Raw genomic sequence first — 22,344 nt, 5'->3', positions numbered from 1 at the left:
AAGGAAGGATTAGAAGGTCTTTTCAAATTGATTCTCACTGCTTTTTTTTATAAATATATTATTTCAAATTGTTTTAGTTTCATGTTTAGCTTTCTGTTGCTTTTTTCTGTTGATTCCCACTAAGTGTCATTTTTTGTTTTTCTTTTAAAAGAGGTAGAAATAAAAAATGACTACAAAATCTAATTCACCTTAAAATTTTGTTTTGTGTTTATATACTATCATGTAAGGCATGAAACCATCACATGCAATAACCAACAAACCTTGCACATTAGGTCAATACACAAAAATTGATGTATAAAGAGACAAAAGTTGAGCGTCTTATAGAGTGACAATAATTAGGGTCTCTATTGGAAAATTGTTGTAGTTTTTAAATGCCTTTTATGTATGAAGTATGCATCTTAAAACTAATATGGATGTAATGTTTTCATATTGAGGTGTAGATTAGAGAAGCAGAATACAAGCTACAAGCTCTGTTTTAGTTGCATGGATAAGTCTTGGATTACAAAGCCACGAAATACACATGAATTTCAAGAAAGGGTGCAAGGATTTTTGGAATTTGCCTTTGCCCATCGGTCTGTTGAAGGCAAAATCAAATGTCCTTGTCCTGATTGTGTTTTTAGAAATTGGGAGACCAGAGCAGTGGTGTATGATCATTTGATTTGTAGAGAGTTTCCAACCACATACACTATTTGGTTTTGGCACGGGGAGTTAACTACAGGGGAAACTTCTAATAGCACACCTTTGATACAAAATCCCTTATACAGTCATGATCCAATACACAATATAATGAATGATGCTTTTGGGATATCTAGGGACCATGTGAATGTAGAAGCTTGCACATCACATCAGCCAGTACATGAAGGTGAAGAAAGGATGCCAGAATTGAATCAAGGACCTAATGAGGAAACTAAGGCATTTTACGATCTAGTTAGGGATGGAAATCAAGCATTGTATGAAGGATGTACGAAGTACTCGAAATTATCATTCTTAGTAAAACTATATCACATCAAGTGCTTGTGCGGATTGAGTAACAAAGCAATGTCTATGATTTTAGAATTGTTAAAAGATGCCTTCAAACATGCAGAGATTCCTGATTCTTTTTATGAGGCAAAGAAATTAATTACCAAGCTTGGTCTTAATTATAGTCAAATACATGCATGTCCAAATGACTGTATGTTGTATTGGGGAGAAGATGAAAGTAGGGAGACATGCAAAGTATGTAACACGTCAAGATGAAAACAAAGTAGGAAAGGTAACCCAACGAACATGTCTGGTGGGGGCAAGAAAAGAAAAAAGAAACCTGTCAAAGTTTTACGGTACTTTCCACTTAAATCACGTTTGCAAAGGTTATTTATGTCTTCTAAAACTGCTGAACATATGAGGTGGCATTCTGTGGATAGTAACAAAGATGGCTTGATGAGGCACCCGAGAGACTCTGAGGCGTGGAAGAGATTCGATGAAACACACCTTGAATTCGCATCAGATCCACGGAATGTTAGGCTTGGGTTAGCTAGTGATGGCTTCAATCCTTTCTGAACTTTGAGTACCAACTATAGCATTTGGCCTGTGATTCTTATACCTTACAACTTACCCCCTTGGATGTGTATGAAGCAGACTTCCTTCATCATTTCAATGATCATTCCGAGAAAGCAAATGCCAGGGAATGATATCGATGTTTACTTACAACCCTTGATTAAAGACTTGAAGGATTTGTGGGATGGTGGTGTGGAAACATTTGACGCTTCACTCAATGAAATGTTTAATATGCGCGCTGCATTGATGTGGACAATTAGCGATTTTCCTGGGCTTGGTAATTTATCTGGGTGGAACACACACACTGGTTCAGCTTGTCCAACTTGCAATTTTGACTATGTTACCCATCGTCTACCTCATAGTAGAAAGTGGAGTTTTATGGGTCATCGCTGATTTTTAGAGCCAAATCACAGATTCAGGTTTAACCGTGTTCACTTTGATGGTAATATAGAGTTTAGGAATCCAGCAGTGGCACTATCAGGTTCAGAGATATTCAAGCAGTTGGAAAATGTTCATGTTACATTTGGGAAAGGGATGGAGGTTGAAGATAATAGAAAAAGAACTCGCCAAAAAAATATTATAGAAAGTGGTTGTCAACAATGGAGAAAGAAAAGTATATTTTTCCAACTTCCTTATTGGGAGTACAACTTGTTGCGCCATAACCTTGATGTTATGCACATTGAGAAGAATGTGTGTGATAATGTCTTGTACACCATTCTCAATGAAAGTGGAAAAACAAAAGATAATCTTAATGCTCGAAAAGACTTGAAAGAGATGGGCATAAGAAGTGATCGTTGGCCAAATGAAAATGGACAGTATCGACCTGCTTTATTTACAATGTCAAATGCCCAAAAAGATGTATTCCTTACAACTTTGAAGAATGTTTTAGTGCCTGATGGTTACTCAAGTAACATTGCTAGGTGTATTGATCTAAAGCATCGGAAGATATTTGGTTTGAAAAGTCATGATTCACATATTCTTATGGAGCAACTGCTACCAATATCAATTAGAAATGTGTTGCCTAACCAAGTGTCTGTCGTTTTAGTTGATTTGTGCTCAATATTTAGGCAAATATGTGGCAAGGTGTTGAATCCTTTAGACTTTGACAAGCTCCAACGTCGAGTCATTCTCACACAATGCCATATGGAAATGCTTTTTCCGCCTGGGTTCGTTACAGTCATGGTTCATTTGGTTGTGCATTTAGTGAATGAACTGAAGCTTGGAGGCCCAGTACATTATCGATGGATGTATCCTATAGAAAGGTAAATATTCTATATATCGTAATTGCTATTTGTCATTGGATTTTTGGTATATATGTATAACACTATTTTCTAATTGTGTTTTTTACTTTAGATACTTGGGACATTTGAAGTCCTATGTATGTAACAGGGCACAACCAAAAGGTTCCATTAGTGAAGGTTACTTGGCTGAAGAATGTTTGACCTTTTGTTCAAGATACTTGGAGGGCATTGAGACAAGATTCAACCAGCGTGGATGTGTTGATGATCAAACGACAAACAATGAATCGTCTCAAGTTTCAATGTTTTTTACTGAAATAGGGAGATCGGTTGGGAGTACTTCATATTTCAACCTTACTCATATTGAGAAATGACAAGCACACAGATATGTGTTGATGAATTCAGAACTAGTCGATCGGTTTGTGAAGTGAGTTCGTACATAAAAGATATATAATTTATCAAAATCCCTTATTTTCCTATCTTGTTGCTTTAATGACTTAATTTTATATAGGGAATTTAGAGAGATAACCAAGAGAAGGCTTAGGAATCGAACACGATCAATTATAGAGATTGAAAGAACAGTACATCGAGAATTCGTTGATTGGTTCTCTAAGCGTGTAGGTTTACCATTGATATATTTTATTAAGAACAATATTTAAATCATGAAAAATTGTACTTATCGATTTCCTTTTGTTTCATTTTAGATTATGAATGATGAAAATGAATCCCATTCAGATGATCTTAAGTGCCTTGCACAAGGGCCACTGCAACGTGCCAGACGATTTAGTGCATATAATGTCAATGGATTCAAATTTCGAACTATGGAATGAGAACATAGCTTGAAAACTCAAAACAATGGAGTTTTTGTGATTTCTGGAACAAGAAGTCATTCTAGAATCAGTGACAACAACCCAGTTAATGGAGATGTTAATTATTATGGAAAATTGGTAGATATAATCGAGCTTAATTACTATGGTCGATTCAGGATTATTCTATTCAAGTGTAAATGGGCCAATACCATAACTGATAGAGGGATCAGACAAGATGCTTTGCAGTTTACTTTAGTGAATTTCTCTCGATTGATACATACTGGTGAGCGTGAAGAACATGAACTTTATATTGAAGCCTCATAAGCGCAACAAGTGTACTATGTTGAAGATGTTGTAGAAAAGGATTGGAGTGCTGTTGTACATTTAAAACCAAGAGATTTGTATGATATGGATGAAGACACTAAAGAGACATTCTATGAGAACGAGCCATATCAAGCACAAGACTTAGGGTTATTTTTTCCTAATGATACTGAATTCTGTCACTTGCAAGAGCACAAATAGATGATGATCCAATGCCTAATGTTGAAAATGTTGATGATGAGGATGATGAGGATATGTAATTCTATGGATTTAATTAATGCAAATGTAGAATATTATATTACATTTTACTTTGCTTATTATATTGTTGTTAGCCTTTTTTTATTTTGTCTTTCATTTTGTTTTGATTTATCTATACGTGCATGTTTTTCTCATTTATAAAAAGTTGCAGCCATGATTAGGAAGAAACGTCTAAGGGGTACCAAATAATTTTATCAAACAATTTTATCAAATAATTTTTTTTTTCATGAAATTCGAATTCTATCTTAGTTTAAAAAATAAAGATTTTTCTTGAAATCAATGAATTGAAATTCCTAAAGGGTGGGGTTTTCTCGATAATTCCTTTTTTGTGAGTTGGGGCATGGACAAAAAGTAAATGTTGTTCCGAAAAGTAAATTAGTAGCTCTTGTATGTATCTTAAGATTGTCACTGTTCTAGCTCTTCACTTCAAGTTTTGTCAATAAATGTGTTTTTTGGAAGCTGCAGTGAGGTCCACTGATATGGGAAATGGCATTTTTGGTTGTGACATGACTTCTGGAGTTGACTTATGGCATATTAGCGAAAATATAACTAAGGAATATGGGAAATTGGGTAAGTGCAGTATTGGGGATTATTACACAAAAGGTCGTTTGACAGTTCTGAAGCACTACCAAGTGCTTGGCGAATAACATATGGTTATGTCCTCAATTAAGAGGTCATTGCCGTAGGTGAATCTGAAGATAAATACTTGTGCATTTTCCAGTTGAAGGAAATGAAGTCAAGTACATTGTACTTGCTTCTCTCCCTTTTCAAGTCCCTTATAACTCACAAGAGCCTCTTTGATGTTGGCTGTCCTGGAAACCATAATTGCCGGTGGCCTTAAACTAGAGACTTATAATCAACTTGTTTTTGTGGGTCTTCCATTTTTTATTTTTTCATTTTCAAGTAAGCTCTTTTTCAACTTGTGTGAATATGGTGACACAAACACATATATGCATGACAACATGATAGGGATGTTACAAACATATACCATACAAAACTATATTTTTTTTTTTGTAAGTCATGTGTCAATTTCTTATGGTGATCCTTGGTAGTAACAGTTAAGTTCTGGTCACCAGTTTTGAGTTGTTGAAAGAAATTAAACTTGACATGTAATGGTGGAATACTGGACAAACAATTATGGTATAAATGGATACTGTAACTAAACTAATACAATTCATTACATAAACATCTGATAAAAGTCCTTAAGCTGGAGCATTCTTAGGTTAGAGAATAAATCAAAGAACATACTTATGCTGAAAAAGAAATGGAGCAACACCAAGTTAGTATAATAATCCAAGGGTCGTAGATTTCTAGTGTGAAATTGACAACATAGAAACAATTTTAGCTTAGTTAAACCCCTGGTATAATTGCATGTAATCACAATATCATGAATATTTGTTGCTAGTCATAATTGTACCACCTTTTGAATGACAATAGAAGATAAAATAATAAAAAATGCACCTTGAAAGACCAAGCTGTATCACAATGTCGTTAAATCTGCTAAACTAAGCATGAGGAGACTGTTAGAGACCATTTAAGAATCTTTTTTAATAAACATACTTGTAAATTCGAATGACAGAGATGATCGAATGGACAAGAAAATGAGGGTTTGGGGATATGACCAACAGCGAAAAGTATCTTGAAGATCACTAGATGAATAAGATTGAATGAAAAATGGCATAGATGCTACTTGTGAAATGTGGCCAGACTATCAATTTGTGTAGCTACTGTGGTTGCTCCAGAAATTAGCTTATCTACAACAATTGCTACTATCTGTTGTTAGGACATCTGTTTGTCATAAAGGATGCAAATGCTAAAGTGAAAAATGTATGAAGTTTTTCTTATGCATCAATAACAAAATGATTGAAGAAGCATATATAACAAATTCTAGGAAGAAATCATAGTTGCTGGATTTTTGTACCCAAAAAAATTACTATTACCTAATACTTCATGCTCAGTGACAGTCAATTAAAATATCAGAATTGTTAAATATATATTTCCCTTTTGTTTTTTCATAAGTTGAATGTAGCTTTCATATTCTTGTTTGTTTAATTTCTCTCATCTTTAGTCCTTGAATAATCAACAGGATGGCATTTGTGATGCATATGAAGAAGATACAATTCATTGAGAAAAAGATATTTGTTAAGGTTGAATTAGTTATACTATAGTCTCTATGACTTGCTTTTTATTTAGTTAGATAAATACTTTTAGTAATTGCTATTTAGAAGTACAATAAAAAAACTTACTGTTGTTGGGAATGCTTCCTCCATTTACTGGCAATGGAAAGTATGGAATTCAACAAGCTGAAATTGGTTAGAGAAGGATCTATTTACATTAAAGTTTGGCGACAGGCCGTGACTGTTTATTTTACCTGATAGGCTGGTACTAGTTTTCCAGGCATTCTAGTGCATCATAAATATTTTGATAAACAACCTGGTTACAAATTGCTGCATTTATTGTGGTCATTATGGATGTGCAAGAAGGAAAATAGCCTTCATCTGTGGACCCTTTCTTTAGTCTTTCTTGTTTTATACTCTCTTCTGTGGATAACATAACTTTTATTTACTTGTTGAAAATAAATATTTTATACTAATTTGCTCTTGTTCTTGGATTTTGCTAGTCTGGATAGCATAGTTTGTTGTAATGTTTATTGCTGGTGATCATACAAAAGGAAGTAAGTGTGCATGCAATGCATATGTATCTCAGTCCACAAGAAGTCTAAGGTCTTTGCTATGGGAGCAAATACTCAAACATCATAAGTATGCATGCCCATCTCTCTCTCTCTCTGAAATCATGTGCATTACAAATTAAGAAGTGGGCATTGCACAAAGATATATAGCAGCCTTGCTTATTAGTTCACTTCCTTGGTTGTAAAATTTTCCTGTCTGGGCATTGAGGGTTTGGCAGATTAGATCAATTTAGCTCACCTCACACTCATGAGTAATGTCCTTTTCCATATATATATATATATTTTCTTCTTTATGCATTCACTTGATCACTTCTCCCACATGAAATGCAATTGTTGGTTGCTTAGAAGCCAGGGAATACATACTTCATAGGCCACCTCCAGTAACATAATTATGACATATGATTTTTGTAATTTGGAATGCCATTTGTTTTGTAATTTTTGGTATTTTACGAGATTGTTTTAATTTTGTTAAGTTTAAATTAATTATTTGACGTTTTGACCATGTTTCTTACATTCCTCAAACCATTTAAACCACTAAGTAATGGCTTAGATAGTTCAAAACACGTGATGATTTTTTTATACTTTAAGAAATAGTCTAATTATGATTAGTGATTTAGTTTAAAAAAACACTTTTAAAATCATCTAATCATCTAACGGTCATTACACACTCTTAAATTGAACTCTTAAATGTAGAAAATTATATTGCATTTTACGTCGCTTATTATTATGTTTCTCCTTCTACTTTATATTTTTTTTTTTTGTAGCCATGATTAGGAAGAAACGTCTAAGAAAGACACGCATTACTGATTTAGGTGGAGATGCCTCACTTCCCACACATGCTTCAGCATCATTGTCAGCTCCACCACAACCCCCAGCATCATCCCCAGCTCCACCACAACCTATAGCATCCTCCCCAACTCCACCGCAATCTCCATTATCTGCCCATGCCCCATCACAATCTCCAGGATCTAGGCAGACTCCATCAGAATTGTAATACCCTTGAAGAGTCATGATAAATTTTGTCATTTAAGAGAATTTTAGTCTATGAAAAATTCCAAAATTGCCCTTGAATTAAAGAAAATGCCATGAAATATTGGATGTCTTAGGAGGGGCAAAATGGTAATTTGGAATTTCATCCCAAAGGAAGATAAATTATTTTTGGAGAAATTATTTATATTGGAGAATTAATTTTGGAGAATTTAATTCTTGATTAAGTGCATGGATAATTAGGAATTAAATTTGAAAACCAAGTATGGCTAGATTGGTGACACTTGGCAAATTCTTATGGAAAGAGATTTAATTTAATTTGGAGAATAAGGATTTATTTAATTAAGAGAATTTGGTGACACATGGCATGATCTTATGAATCAAGAGGGATATTTAATAAATGCAAAAAGGAAAAAGAAATTAGTCTCTCAAGCATTAATGAGAGCCATTATGGAGAGAATTAAAAAGAAAATCAATAATAAAAAGAAATGTGTCAAGCATTAATGTTGGAAAATAGAGGATTTAAATAAATGCTAAAGTAAATGGATTATGTCTTTCAAGAGCCTTTAAAATTAAATCAAAAAGAAATTATTTAAGTCTCCATTAAATGCTTGAAAAGTTATGGATTTAATTTAAATGCAAATTTGGGAAATTAGTCAATCTTGGAAATTAGTCATGATTTAATTATTTGGAAAATGGAGAATTATGGAAAATTGGGATTGATCCAAGGGAGGAGATTTAGTCTCCGAAGAAAGATCAATGGATGAAAATTAAGAAGACAAGTCTCTTGGATTTGTGTTTCCTTTGAATCTAGACAAGAGTTCTCCTAAAATCAAGGGCTAGGATTTAAGTTGGGAGAAGCACAAGGATTGTGCTAATGTTCAAAGGTAGAGATTAAGTCTCTTGAAATAAGAAGAAATCTATGGCTAGGATGTGATCTTGAGAATTGGCATGGATTAAGAAGAAAACTCTATAAATAGGAAGTGAGAAATTGGTTCAAAGCTTTTTCCCCATTTGTGAATTGAAGAAGCAAGAAGGCAAGCAAGTCTAGAGAAAGAAGAGAAAAACTAGCAAAGGTAAGCCTAGTTTTCTCCCTTGATATAGTTGAATGCATGTGTTTAAGAACTAAAGTCCCTTTATTATTTTTCTTTAAGGGTGAGTCTTAGCTTGTGGAGGTGTTGAAGCTTCAAAGTCTAAGAGGGATTCTTGGCTTGTGAGAGTGTTAAAGCTTCAAGGAAACAAGGTAAGGGATAGCCCCAAGTGGAGGGGTTTTTGCTTGCATTTGTACATGTGTGAATGAGTTGCATGTGATGGTTCTTCGCATGTTTTGTGCCCAAGTGGACCTATGGCCATAAGGAGGACTTGTGAGGGGTTGGTTGGTGCCTTAACCTAAGTGGTTATGAGGGCATGGAGAACTACCCTTAATATGCATTGCATTGCATTACATGTTATGTTTCTCATACTTCATTTACATTTGCATAGCACCCTTACTGAGCATTGGCTCATAAGGTCCTTTGACCTCGATGTAGGTGGAGAATCATCCAAGGGAAAGGGAGTTTTGCAAGGGTGAAGGTATTGAAGCAAAGAGGAAACTATGTGTAATGGTTATGCAGTTTTGTCTTTTTGTGTTGTATTATTTTGTTAAACTTGGAATGTATGTAAATGTGGTTAAAAGGGGGTAAACTTGAGTGTTTTGGAAGCCCCTTGGTATGGAAATGTATTCTGAAAAATATGGTTTTTATTTAAAAAAAAATTTTTTTTTTTGAAAAAAATGGCCGAGGCAGTGGGCTGGCGCGGCCAAGGGCGCGCCTGGGCGGGGCTGGCGTGGCCCGCGCAGCCCACGCGCGCGCAGCCTGCGCGGCCTGCGCGCGGGGCCTGCGAGGCCGCGCGAGCTGGGGGGGCGCGGCTGCTGCTGCGCGCCCCCCCTTGTGGCTGCTGTGAAGTTTCCTTTTTTTTCTATATTTTATATTTTTGGGGTTATTTAGTTATTTCTGATAAATTATGAAATTCTGAAATAATTTAAATAAATAAATAAATAAATGAGTATTTAGCCTCTAAATTAATTTTTAAATTAATGTAAATTTGAGGCAATTGTGGGAAAAATTTCTATATTTTGGGAAATTAAATAATGGACTATTTTCCTAAAATTTTGAAATTGGATGAGGATGCTTGAGATTTGTATTTCAAAAATTAATTTCCTAATGGTTGGAAAATTATGGAAATTTTGAAATAAATAAAAGGGAAAATCAATTGAGCTTTAATGAGGAAAAATTTATTTTAAGGAAAGATTAATCCAAATATTTTCCAAAGGAATTGGAAGTGAGATAAATGGGTTAATGGTTGGGGCAAAGATAGGAAAAATCTATTTTCTTATAATTAAGGCGTTATGCCATAAATTATTTTAAGTTAGAGAGTTAGCTTATTTCCTTTTGATCCTGGTAGGTCACCCTTAGCCTTCATTAAAGAGCTTGAGAAGGGGTGACGATTGCGAGGTCTCGGGTTTAATAGGTCGATTGATAATTCCCGGACCCTCGAGCGGAGCGAAGAGAGGGCAAAGCCTAGTTCCCACCTAGGTCGTTTCCCGTTGAAACGTAGCCGTCTCTTCATCTTTGCCCTAGCGTGTGAATAGTAAGTTGGCTATTCGTGAGTAACACCCGTAGGTGGGAGCGGGGCGTTACAGTTTGGTATTAGAGTGTGATTCTAGTTTGAGATAGGATTTTCATGATTGTTGGGCATCATAGTTATGATGATATGATTGTTGTGGTGGTGATGTCTTTGGGTTGATATCTATGGTGTGGTGTTTTGTGCGTAGGTATGGAGAGGCGAACCCCATTTCGTTTAGTGTGGCTAGTGCGAGACTACATCCGGAGGCTGAAGGCCCAGTGGACTTTAGCCATATCGATGATGAGACCCGGAGAGTCCATCCAACGCTACCTTAGTAGGGTGGAGGACGTTATTGCGGAGACCCCGGGCACAACCTTACCTCCTGGATTGTTGGGTGAAGTGAAGGTGCACTATGTGAAAGAATTACTCCATGGCAAGTGGAGGCGATACGCAAGGAGGATTGCGAGGCGTCCAAGAGTATCCCAAAACTTCACCTTGTTCATTGAGATGATACGGGAGACAGACGCGTGGCAGTCTAGAGAAGTCACCCGTGGGCATACGTGTTAGAGTTATGCCCCACAAGCCAATTATATTTACATGTAATTGATCATATTTTTCCATTGTGACTCTTTATCTTCAATCAATTATTATTGTAAGGCATTATGTTTTATTTGTCATTGATGGTTGACTTTATTATTTCCACTCTTGACAAAGTCCATAGATCAAACAGGCTCATGGAATATGGTCGTGCATAGAGATGACGATCATGAAACATATTCCTTATAAGCCTTGATCTTAAATGTTCCTAGTCATAGAGTTATTAGGATTGGACACTAATAACTCGGATAGACTAGCATATATGATGCATGCTCAATTAGGAGAATGTCTTGTTTCATAGACATTGGTGTGTGGACACTAGTGCATATATGTGGGTGCTTATTATAAGAATAAGTACACTGAACTGACCCGCTACAGAATTCCTAATGGTAATTGTTGATTGTCGAATTGGAATTTCTGTGTTGCAGTAGTGCAGATTGGTCCTTAGACTTGAGACATCATGGTAGTCTTATATTTGACTGGTTACGCTTTGGTTCTTTTTGGATTCCAATGGAGTCATTAACAAATTATCACTGGGCGTAACCTTATCACATATGAAGGCTTGTGAATGTCGAAATAGGATTCATCACTTATCGACAAGATGAGAAGATGTCCTATGTATTCCGATGATTTCATGACTAAGGAAATCCTTGGCCAAGGTGAGATGGAAATCAAAAGGTGTTTTGATTTCATCGAACAAGTCATAAATCTGGAATGGATACATAGTTATTGAATGACTAGGGTTTCGTCATAAAACCATACCCTAAATTCAATCGGGACATAGTTAATGAAAGGATTTTACTGTACGGTAGTTGCAATCGAAAAGGTCCGTGTTTTTTCATCGTTGGCTAGGCGTTCATGGCATGTTGCTAGACGTTAACCATGATATGTAGGGTTTTAGAATTAATATGATTAATTCTAAAACTATTAATTAAAGAGTTTAATTAAGAAGCCCATGAGATGAGTTAATTATGAAGCCCATAAGTTTAATTAAAAGAGTTTAATTATTCTAAGGAGTTGGGCCTTCATATAGCCCAATAGAATTGGCCCTACATCTAGCCCAATGGTGGACCTAAGGGGTCACACACTTGGGTCGAGTCCGTTCCACAAATTAAAAGAGAGATACGGCCCAATATGATTATGGGCCAGACCTAAATCGTTTAGGGTTTTTCCAAAGGCATAATTAGGGTTTTAACTCTATAAATAGGCCACTTAAGAAGCTGGAAAAAGAAGGAAAAATTTGGATCTCTCATTGGAGGCGCCTAGGGTTACTAGCATTACTCAAGGCGTTCGTGGAAACGGCCGATCGTGTGGACCGACTTGGAGGAGTTCGTGTTTGCGGCTCTACGGATCAATTAAGGCAGAATCATATCTTCACGGTTGCCCGGTTCCTAACAATACGGGACCAGACGAAGAAAGTGTGGGAAGTAATGAGACCATAGATGATTCAGAGGAAGACCTTAATAGGGAGGTAGACTCTCCCGAAGCCCCTTATGAGGACCCCTCGGAGGAGTCCAAGTGCCTGATTGGCATCTACTATAGCGACCCGGTTAGCCTAAAGCTTCGAGGCGGGGTGATCCCAGGTAGGCCTCAAGGTAGCTATGTGGTTGATGGGCCTAGTGGCGAGGGTCGTGATGTGGAGGCCATGGGTAGGGCTAAGTCATGCTAGGTGACTAGTGAGCTCTGGGGGTTGAATTTGTGGGGCTAATGGGGGAAAACTTGATGTATTTTGTTTTGTGTGGCTTTGGTTCATGATGACTATAAGCTTTTCCTCCTTTTGAATCATTTTGTAATGGGGAAAGCTCTTTGTAAGCCTATGTCTTGTATATGCAAATAAATAAGTTATGTTGGAAACATCATCTTGTATGGCATTGCTCGGAACTTGTGTTATGTATGTATGTGTGGCTATGGTGTAGTAGAAAAATGAATGTCACTTGTGCCATTGGGCAGATGAGCCTTGAAGAACGACTTCGTAGGAGAAGGGGCCAGGCCCAGTCGTCATCTCAAGACTTCCCAGAAGGAAGTGGCTTGGAAAGGCCAAGTGGTGATAGGTCATTCGAAAGGTTCGTCGAAATGATGATGAGTTCGGTGAACAGACCAGAGACCCCTACTACAAATTGGCTGAAGATGTTTCGAGATTTACATCCGCCAAGCTTTAAGGGAGACCCAGAAATGGACCCAAGTGTAGGAGAATATTGGATGGAGCAAACTGAAAAATTACTGGAACACTTGGAGTGCCCTGAAGACCACTGGGTAAGGTGCGCTACATTTATGTTAGAGGAAGAAGCGGCTATCTGGTGGAAGTCGATGTCAGGAGTCTTAAGGACTCGAAATACCATCCAAGAAAACGAGGAGGTGCGGGTGACACCTATTACCTGGGAACAGTTCAAGATTGCATTCAATGATAAGTACTTTCCTGAGTACTGGAGAGAGGTGAAGAAACAAGAGTTTTTGAAGCTGACCCAATCAGAGGATATGTCCATGGTGCAGTATGAGGCCAAGTTTTCCAAGCTGATAAAGTATGTACCTATGTACACTACGGATGAATTTGAGAAGGCCCAGAAGTTCTTTCAAGGACTTAGAAAGGAAGTGAAGCAAGTACTGTACGCGTGGAACATCCGTACTTTGGATGATGCAGTTGAGAAGGCTATTACTGTTGAGCGAAACATGATGGCTCAGGGAGAGCTGAAACTCCGAAGTGATGTGAAAAAGGAGGTGGAAAACAAAGACAAATCAACAAACCCTCTAGTAGCACAATTCAAGAAGCCTGAAGGAGCCAAATTTAAGAGGGAAAGATATTGCAAGAAGTTAGAATTCAATCTCCAATTGGGGAGACTATGGAGACTAATCTAATGGTCCGAGATTGTAATGTGGATATTGAGGACAAGAAATTTAAGATAGATCTTATACTTATGGAGATGCATGACTTCGATGTCATCCTAGGTATGGATTTCCTTTCTCGGTATTGCGCCAGTATGGATTGTTTGGAGAAGACAGTAGAATTGGGATGTCCGGGGGGAAAAGTAGTGAAGTTTAAAGGACCACGGTTTGGTAGGCCATTAAAATTTGTATCGGCCTTGAAGGCCTTGATTGATGTTAAAAAAATGCAATATTTGTTATGTTTTTATTACCTCCTAATCCATTTGATCGACTTAAAATCTCCAGAATTGCTTGTTGCAGCCCAAAAGAAGGAAAAGAGATGAAAGAATGACTCATACTCTCCAAAAGCATGATTGAAAGAGGAATAAAAAGTCAAGAAATAAAGGTGTTCTAATGAAAGTCAAAGCCATTCGAATGAGTCTTCAAAGGTATTCAAATATGGAGCAAAACAGAAGAGAGCTGCTCAAACATTCGAATAAATCATTCAGACATTCGAATATGCAAGATATCGGGTATGTATTCAGATAAGCTTGGCCTAATTCGAATAAGAAGTAACAAAAATCAAGATCTCCAGATAAGATTGTGCATATTCGAATGAAATTCAAGTCATTCGAATGAGCCGAGCATGAGAAGAAATTCGGATGAGCACATCGTTTGGAAGCAGTGAAGACATATTCGAATAAAAGCCAAGTCATTCGAATGAGCCGAGCATGAGAAGAAATTCGGATGAGCACATCGTTTGGAAGTAGTGAAGACATATTCGAATAAATGCCAAGTCATTCGAATGAGCCGAGCATGAGAAAAAATTCGGATGAGCACATCATTTGGAAGCAGTGAAGACATATTCGAATAAAAGCCAAGTCATTCGAATGAGCCAAGCATGAGAAGAAATTCGGATGAGCACATTGTTTGGAAGCAGTGAAGACATATTCGAATGAAATCCAAGTCATTCGAATGAAGTTGAAGAAGAAAGGAAATCTATTCGAATGAAGGCTGAGTAATTCTAATGAGAAGCAACCCAAGGAATTCCATATTCGAATGCTTCCCAAGTCATCCGAATGCAATGAAGAAGTCAAGAGAAAAATTAGAAATTCATTCGAATAAAAGTACTGTTGCATTCGAATGACCGAGAAAATCGCCGTGTAAGGAACAGTAAAGCATGAAATTCATTCGAATAGGACTAAAATTCATTCGAATGAGCCGATCAGCCAAAAGAAGCTCAGCAAGCATTTGTATATCTCTGCTAGTCATTCGAATGAGCAGCCGAACAAAAATTCTGACATGCGCAAATACACGAGGTGGCTCTAAGGTAAATTCATCTAACTTTTTGAACAACTTTTCAACAAATGGTCCCCATTTCCATGCGCCATAAGCTTAAAAAGGGACCAACATTCTTTGGAATCAGAGGTTGGCGAGGGCAGAAGATACTAAGAAAAACAACACAAAAAAAGAAGAAGATCATTGGAAAGTGGAGAGTTTTTCTTTTTCTTTTCCTTTTGTCTGTTCTCTTACTTTTGTTCTTGTCTGTATTTCTTTCTTTGCATATAGCACTTTAGTTACTCTAATTGTTCTTGCTAATTCTGAGCTCTGTATTACAAGTCCAACTTAATTTCTGCTTCAAGTTGTAGTTCGTTTCAGTAATCAATACAGCAGTAGTTTACCAAGTTCTTATCTGTTGTCTCAGTTTATTTTCTTTACGAATCGTGTATTCATCTGTAGAGATTAGTTTTAGTCATGCACTTCCTATGAAGATGTGTGGCTAATTCGATTCTTGGGTTAAGGCAAAGATGGTGCCCAGAGCCACTGATGAATCAATATAACAGAACTCCATATGTCAAAGTAACAAAAGCAAAAGCAGTTTGGGAAATGTTATTAACGAAAACCTCAGGCTTGGATTGGTTCGTACGCCTAACTTAGAGTCTCCATGCCATGTATGGGGGCTGCTTGACCTGGAAACGTTCTCATACCCAAGCCCCGAGTAATTATTTTGTCAAAACATTATTTATACACTGATTTATGATAGCTTCTTACCTTAGAGTCTGCATGTCATGTATGGAGGTTGCTTGAGCAAAGAGTTATCATCATCTCAGTAGTACATTTAATGATTGAAAACCCAAGCTATTTGAGCTGCTAGTTACATCACAGATAGCTATATGGTGAATCAGTTTAGTTTTATCTCATTTTATTATTCCGTTAATCAAAAGAACTGGTGTGGTTATCTCCTTCCATGAGTAATCTCCCTGTGAGTCGACCCGGTCTTGCGCGAAAAAATTACATATAAATTTTCTGCTACAATCACACTCGTGCACTAGCGAGTCTAAACGCCTCATCCTATCTGTGAACATAATTAGTTGCTAAATCAGCTGAATTAGTGAAAGAAAAATACAAAAAATGATAAATGCAGGGTGAGCGATGCAGCAAATTTTGGCGCCGTTGCCGGGGAGATTAAGGTAAGCCAAATAATCATCCCTAGTCCTTTTTCTTTTACTTCTATTCTTTAATTTCTCTTCTTTGTCAGTTTGGTCTGGTGTATGAGACTTAGATCCGGTAGAGTGGTTGAACGAGTGTTACATTCAGAAAATACTCCATCTGATTTTGAGTTTTCATTGCCACACTCATTTATGGCTCAACCAAACAACATGTCTGAACATGGGAGTGACCATGGTGATCCTGAACCTGTTGATCAGGAATTGATTAGACCTCTTAGAGAGTACCTTCACCCTCCAAGACAGACAACACCCTCGTGTATCATCCTTCCCATAAATCACGATAGGTTCAATTTCAAACCTGGCACAGTCCAATTGTTGCCCACATTCCATGGTATGGATTCTGAAAATCCATATACTCATATGAAGGAATTCGAGGAAGTATGTAGCACTTGCATGGACCATACAGTAAATGAGGATGTTGTAAGGTTAAAACTTTTTCCATTCTCACTGAAAGATAAGGCAAAAATGTGGTTAGGCACTCTCCTACCTAGATCTATAGGAACTTGGAGAGAAATGCAAGCAACTTTCTTAAAAAAATATTTTCCTGCCAACAGAACCGCTACTCTTCAAAGACAAATCATGAACTTCGCCTATAAATCAAGTGAAAATTTTGCCCAAGCGTGGGAAAGATTCAAAGATCTTCTCCACACTTGTCCGCACCATGCCTTTGAGCAATGGCGAGTGGTCAGTTTCTTTTATGACTCACTCACGCCCCAATTAAAAATGTTGGTTTCTACAATGTGTAATGGAGAATTCTATGAGAAAACTCCAAAAGAAGCGTTTCACTTCTTTGACACATTGGCTGAAAATACAAGAAATTGGGAAGCTGGCCCAACATCTTCATTTGATCTAAGGGAAAATCCACAACCGAGAGGTAGATACCAGTTGAGTGAGAATGATGATCTAAATGCAAGACTAACTGCCTTAACAAAAAAGGTTGAAAATATGGAGCCCAAAAAGGTACAATCTGTTAAACAAGTGGAAGTGAAATGTGCTGTGTGTGAAACAATGGATCATGCAACTGAAGAATGCCCTACTCTACCTGCTTTCAAGGAGGTATTGTATGGGCAGACTAATAACAATAATTCACACAATTTTGAGGGAAGACAGAATCAAAATCAAAGTGGAACCTATTACGGGAACAATCAAAACTACAACTCCTACCATCCCAATAATAGGAATCACCCCAATTTTTCATGGAGACATGATGCTGGAAGTCATTCTCAAAACTACTTCCCTGCACATCAACAATCCTTCCAACAGAATCAAGGTTCTTCATCCAATACCTACCAACCTCCTCACAGGAGATCTTTGGAAGACACCTTGCATCAGTTCATTCAAAATCAAACAGACATCAACAATCAGGTTGCCCAGCTTACAAAGAATCAAGAGCAAACAAATAGAGCCGTGGAGGATATGAGAAGCCAAATAACAAAGTTGACCCAAACACTAAGTGTGAGAGAACTTGGAAGATTCCCTTCACAAACCAACCCTAACCCAATTAGGCAAACAAATCAGGTGGAATCTTCTAGTGGTGAAAGTAATGCACATGAACAAGTCCAATCTGTGATTATCCTAAGAAGTGGAAAGGTGATTGAAAAACCAAATGATCTTAGGATAAGCCAAACTGTTGTTGAGGAAGAGAAAGCAGAAGGACAGGAGCCAATCTTAGAAAAAAATGAAAACAATGAAGAAAAAAACAAGCAAAAACAAAAAGAAGATGGAAAAGGTAAGAACATTGAAAGAGAAAGTCAATATCATCCTAAACCTCCTTTTCCTCAAAGACTGAGTGTTACAAAAAAAGAACAACAAAATGCTGACATATATGAGGTGTTTAAACAAGTAAGGATCAATATTCCACTCTTGGATGCGATCAAACAAACACCCTCATATGCAAAATTCCTAAAAGATCTTTGCACTGTAAAGAGAAAAGTGAACGTGCATGGAAAAGCATTTCTGACTGAGCAAGTGAGCTCCATTTTACAATTTAAGACTCCTCCCAAATACAAGGACCCAGGCTGTCCATCCATCTCATGCATAATAGGAAGCCAGAAGGTTGATCAGGCACTCTTAGATTTAGGAGCAAGTGTCAACCTATTGCCTTATAGTGTCTATCAACAGTTGGGTTTGGGAGAACTTAAGCCTACCAGAGTCACTCTACAGCTGGCAGACAGATCAGTCAAAGTTCCTAGGGGTATTGTGGAAGATGTCTTAGTTCAGGTGGATAAATTCTACTTCCCAGTAGACTTCATAGTTCTAGACACTCAACCCCATCATGATCCACAACCACCAGTTCCAGTCATCTTGGGGAGACCATTCCTAGCAACTTCCAATGCAATCATTAACTGTAGGAATGGAGTTTTGAAACTGTCGTTTGGAAACATGACTGTGGAGATGAATATTTTCAGAATTTCCAAACAACAGAACACTGAAAGTGAGATAGAAGAGGTAGATTTGATTCAAACTCTGTTTGAAGAGTATTTTGAGAAAGAATTTGTCACTCAAACTGTGAAAGGAGATAATCGTTTGGAAGATATCAAAAAGGAAAGTGAGATGCCTTTGACTCAATGGATTCCTAAGCTAGAACCTGTGGAACCGTTGAACAAACCATCAACCTCTGTGAGTTGTCCACCCATTCCTGAAAAGAAGCCACTGCCATTTGAGTTGAAGTATGCCTTTCTAGGAGAAGGAAAGACATACCCAGTAGTCATTTCTTCCAGCCTAAGTACCCAACAAGAAGTGCAGTTGATGAAAGTACTGAGAGCACACAAGAAGGCTTTAGGATGGACCATATCAGACTTGCATGGAATTAGCCCTCTAATTTGCACCCATAGGATCTTCTTAGAAGAAAATTCAAAACCAGTGAGGCAAATGCAGAGAAGGCTAAATCCCAACATGAAAGAAGTGGTTCGAAAAGAGGTGCTCAAATTACTGGATGCAGGTATTATTTATCCAATATCTGATTCAAAATGGGTTAGTCCAACTCAGGTCGTTCCTAAACGGTCCGGAGTTACTGTGGTGAAAAATGAGAAGAATGAGTTAGTCCCAATCCGCCTCCAAACAGGTTGGCGTGTGTGCATAGACTATAGAAAACTCAACTCCATGACTAGAAAGGACCATTTTCCCCTCCCGTTTCTAGATCAAACACTTGAAAGGATAGCAGGTCAAGCATTCTACTGCTTTTTGGATGGATATTCAGGATATAATCAGATTGATGTAGCACTAGAAGATCAAGAGAAAACAACCTTCACCTGCCCTTTTGGAACATTTGCATATAAACGTATGCCATTTGGGTTGTGTAATGCTCCTGCCACCTTTCAAAGGTGTATGATGAGTATCTTTAGTGAAATGGCTGAACATATCGTGGAGGTGTTTATGGATGACTTCTCTGTTTATGGAAGTAGTTTTGACTTGTGTTTAAAGAATCTGGAGAAGGTTTTGATTCGTTGTGAGGAGACTCATCTTGTGCTCAATTGGGAGAAATGCCACTTCATGGTTAACCAAGGCATTGTCTTAGGACACATAGTCTCGTCTAGGGGTCTAGAAGTAGACAAGGCCAAAGTTGAAGCCATTCAGAAGCTTCCAGCCCCTAGAAATGTCAAGGACATTAGATCTTTTCTTGGTCACGCTGGCTTTTACAGGAGATTTATTGCCTCATTTAGCACAATAGCAAGACCTTTGTGTTGTCTGTTGTCTCAGGACGTTCCATTCGAGTGGACCCCAAATTGTCAAAGTGCCTTTGAGAAGCTGAAACATGCACTTATCACTGCACCCATCATACAACCTCCTGACTGGACTTTACCTTTTGAACTAATGTGTCATGCGAGTGATTATGCCATAGGGGCTATGTTAGGACAAAGCAAAGAGAAGAAGCCCCATGTCATTTACTATGCTAGCAGAACCTTAAATGAAGCCCAGAGAAATTACACTACCACAGAAAAAGAATTGTTGGCTGCGGTGTTTGCATTGGATAAATTTAGGTCATACCTGATAGGTTCAAAGGTGATTGTGTACACAGATCACGCTGCTTTGAAATACCTGCTCACTAAGCAAAACACCAAGCCACGCCTCATTAGGTGGATTCTGCTCCTCTAAGAGTTCCACATAGAAATTAAGGATAAAAAGGGAGTAGAAAATGTTGTAGCTGACCATCTGTCTAGAATCCCAGGTCAGGATCTTACTGAGGGTTCCATTCTTGATAACTTTCCCGATGAACATCTTCTTCATGTGAGTACATTGACTTCTGCCCCTTGGTACGCTGACATAGCTAATTATTTAGCTGTAGGTATAGTTCCCAGTCATTGGACTAAGCCAGATAGACAAAAGTTTTTCAGGAAGGTCAGAACATTTTTCTGGGATGAACCATATCTGTTTAAATATTGTGCTGATCAAATTATGCGAAGATGCATTCCAGAACATGAGCAACATAGTGTTATGAACTTCTGTCACACCCTTGCTTGTGGAGGTCATTTCTCTACCCGGAAAACCATAGCAAAAATCCTACAAAGTGGATTTTACTGGCCTACCATGTTTAGGGATGTACACTAATTTTGCTTGTCATGTGATAGATGCCAGAGGTTAGGAAGTCTGACAAAAAAGAGTATGATGCCTTTGCAGCCCATTCTGGTTCTTGAAATTTTCGATTGTTGGGGAATAGATTTTATGGGCCCTTTTGTTAACTCGCTTGGTCATGAATACATCCTTCTTGCTGTAGACTATGTTTCCAAGTGGGTTGAGGCAATTCCAACAAGGACAAATGATCACAGGATAGTGGTAAAATTCTTCAAAGAAAACATTTTCAGTAGGTTTGGAATGCCTCGTGCCATCATCAGTGATGGGGGTTCTCATTTCTGTAACAAGCCAGTGGCAGAACTAATGAAAAAATATGGGGTAGTTCATAAAGTCTCAACCCCATACCACCCTCAGACAAATGGCCAGGCAGAATTGGCAAATAGGGAGATCAAGCGTATTTTAGAAAAAAACTGTCAATTCCAACCGAAAGGATTGGTCTTTGAGGTTGATTGATGCCCTTTGGGCCTATAGGACTGCACATAAAACCATATTGGGCATGTCTCCCTATCGACTGGTTTATGGAAAACCATGTCATCTGCCAGTAGAGGTTGAGCACAAAGCTTACTGGGCCATCAGGAAGATGAATGAAAGTTTAGAAGAGGTGGAACTCAATAGAAAGTTGCAACTGAATGAGCTTGAGGAACTTAGAAATGAGGCATTTGAGAATGCCAAGTTTTCTAAGATGCACATGAAGAAATTGCATGACCAGCATATTAATAGGAAAATTCTTTGTATAGGTCAACATGTGCTACTTTACAATTCAAGGCTCCATCTGTTTCCTGGAAAACTCAAGTCAAGGTGGATCGGGCCCTTCAAAATTTGTTCCATCTCAGCTCATGGTGTATGTGATATTGAAAATCTTCAATCTGGTCAGATTCTCAAAGTGAATGGACAACGCCTGAAACCATACTATGAATCTTTGAATAAACAGGAGGAAAGCATGGATCTTATAGATCCACCCATTGGGTAGTGGTCAGTAAAAAAAAAAAAAAAAAAAAAAAAAAAACTTTATTTGTGTTCTGCTTTCATAAACTGTTATCACTCTTTATTTTGATTTAAGTACTGAAGCAAGCTCACGGATCCACCCATGCAATGAAGGCTACCAGCAACATCCAAGTAAGCAATTGGACCTTTGTGTCCAAAATCGTTTCTGAAGATCTCCAGGTATTCCTTATATCCTCGTTTTTAAGAATTGTTCAAAGCAAGTTGGGTGGGATAAAGGTATGCCTGAACTGTTGTGTTGATCCTTGCTCATTTAATGACATTCTGTGTGGGTTTGAATTTTGTGTTTAGGTGTTTGGAAATTTTTATATATGAAAAAAAAAAAAAAACAATTCTTTGCTGTTATTCGAATTCTGTATCCGGAT

General features: G+C 37.7%; 1 protein-coding gene across 1 annotated transcript; it reads left to right on the top strand.

The window, feature by feature from the left end:
• The first annotated feature begins 1,266 nt into the window (after positions 1-1,266).
• On the top strand, positions 1,267-21,947 carry LOC127791569 (uncharacterized). Its single transcript, XM_052321551.1, is given in 15 exon segments — positions 1,267-1,494; positions 1,615-1,810; positions 1,985-2,795; positions 2,887-3,107; positions 4,625-4,729; positions 10,648-10,844; positions 12,397-12,585; positions 12,987-13,751; positions 18,029-18,530; positions 18,705-19,143; positions 19,591-19,853; positions 20,424-20,472; positions 20,857-21,382; positions 21,384-21,431; positions 21,852-21,947. Coding segments are annotated over 15 exon segments (4,635 nt in total).
• Positions 21,948-22,344: the final 397 nt, after the last annotated feature.

This window comes from Diospyros lotus, chromosome 15, assembly GCF_014633365.1.
Source record: "Diospyros lotus cultivar Yz01 chromosome 15, ASM1463336v1, whole genome shotgun sequence".
Lineage (NCBI taxonomy): Eukaryota > Viridiplantae > Streptophyta > Magnoliopsida > Ericales > Ebenaceae > Diospyros > Diospyros lotus.
This window is presented reverse-complemented; position numbering and strand designations above follow the sequence as displayed.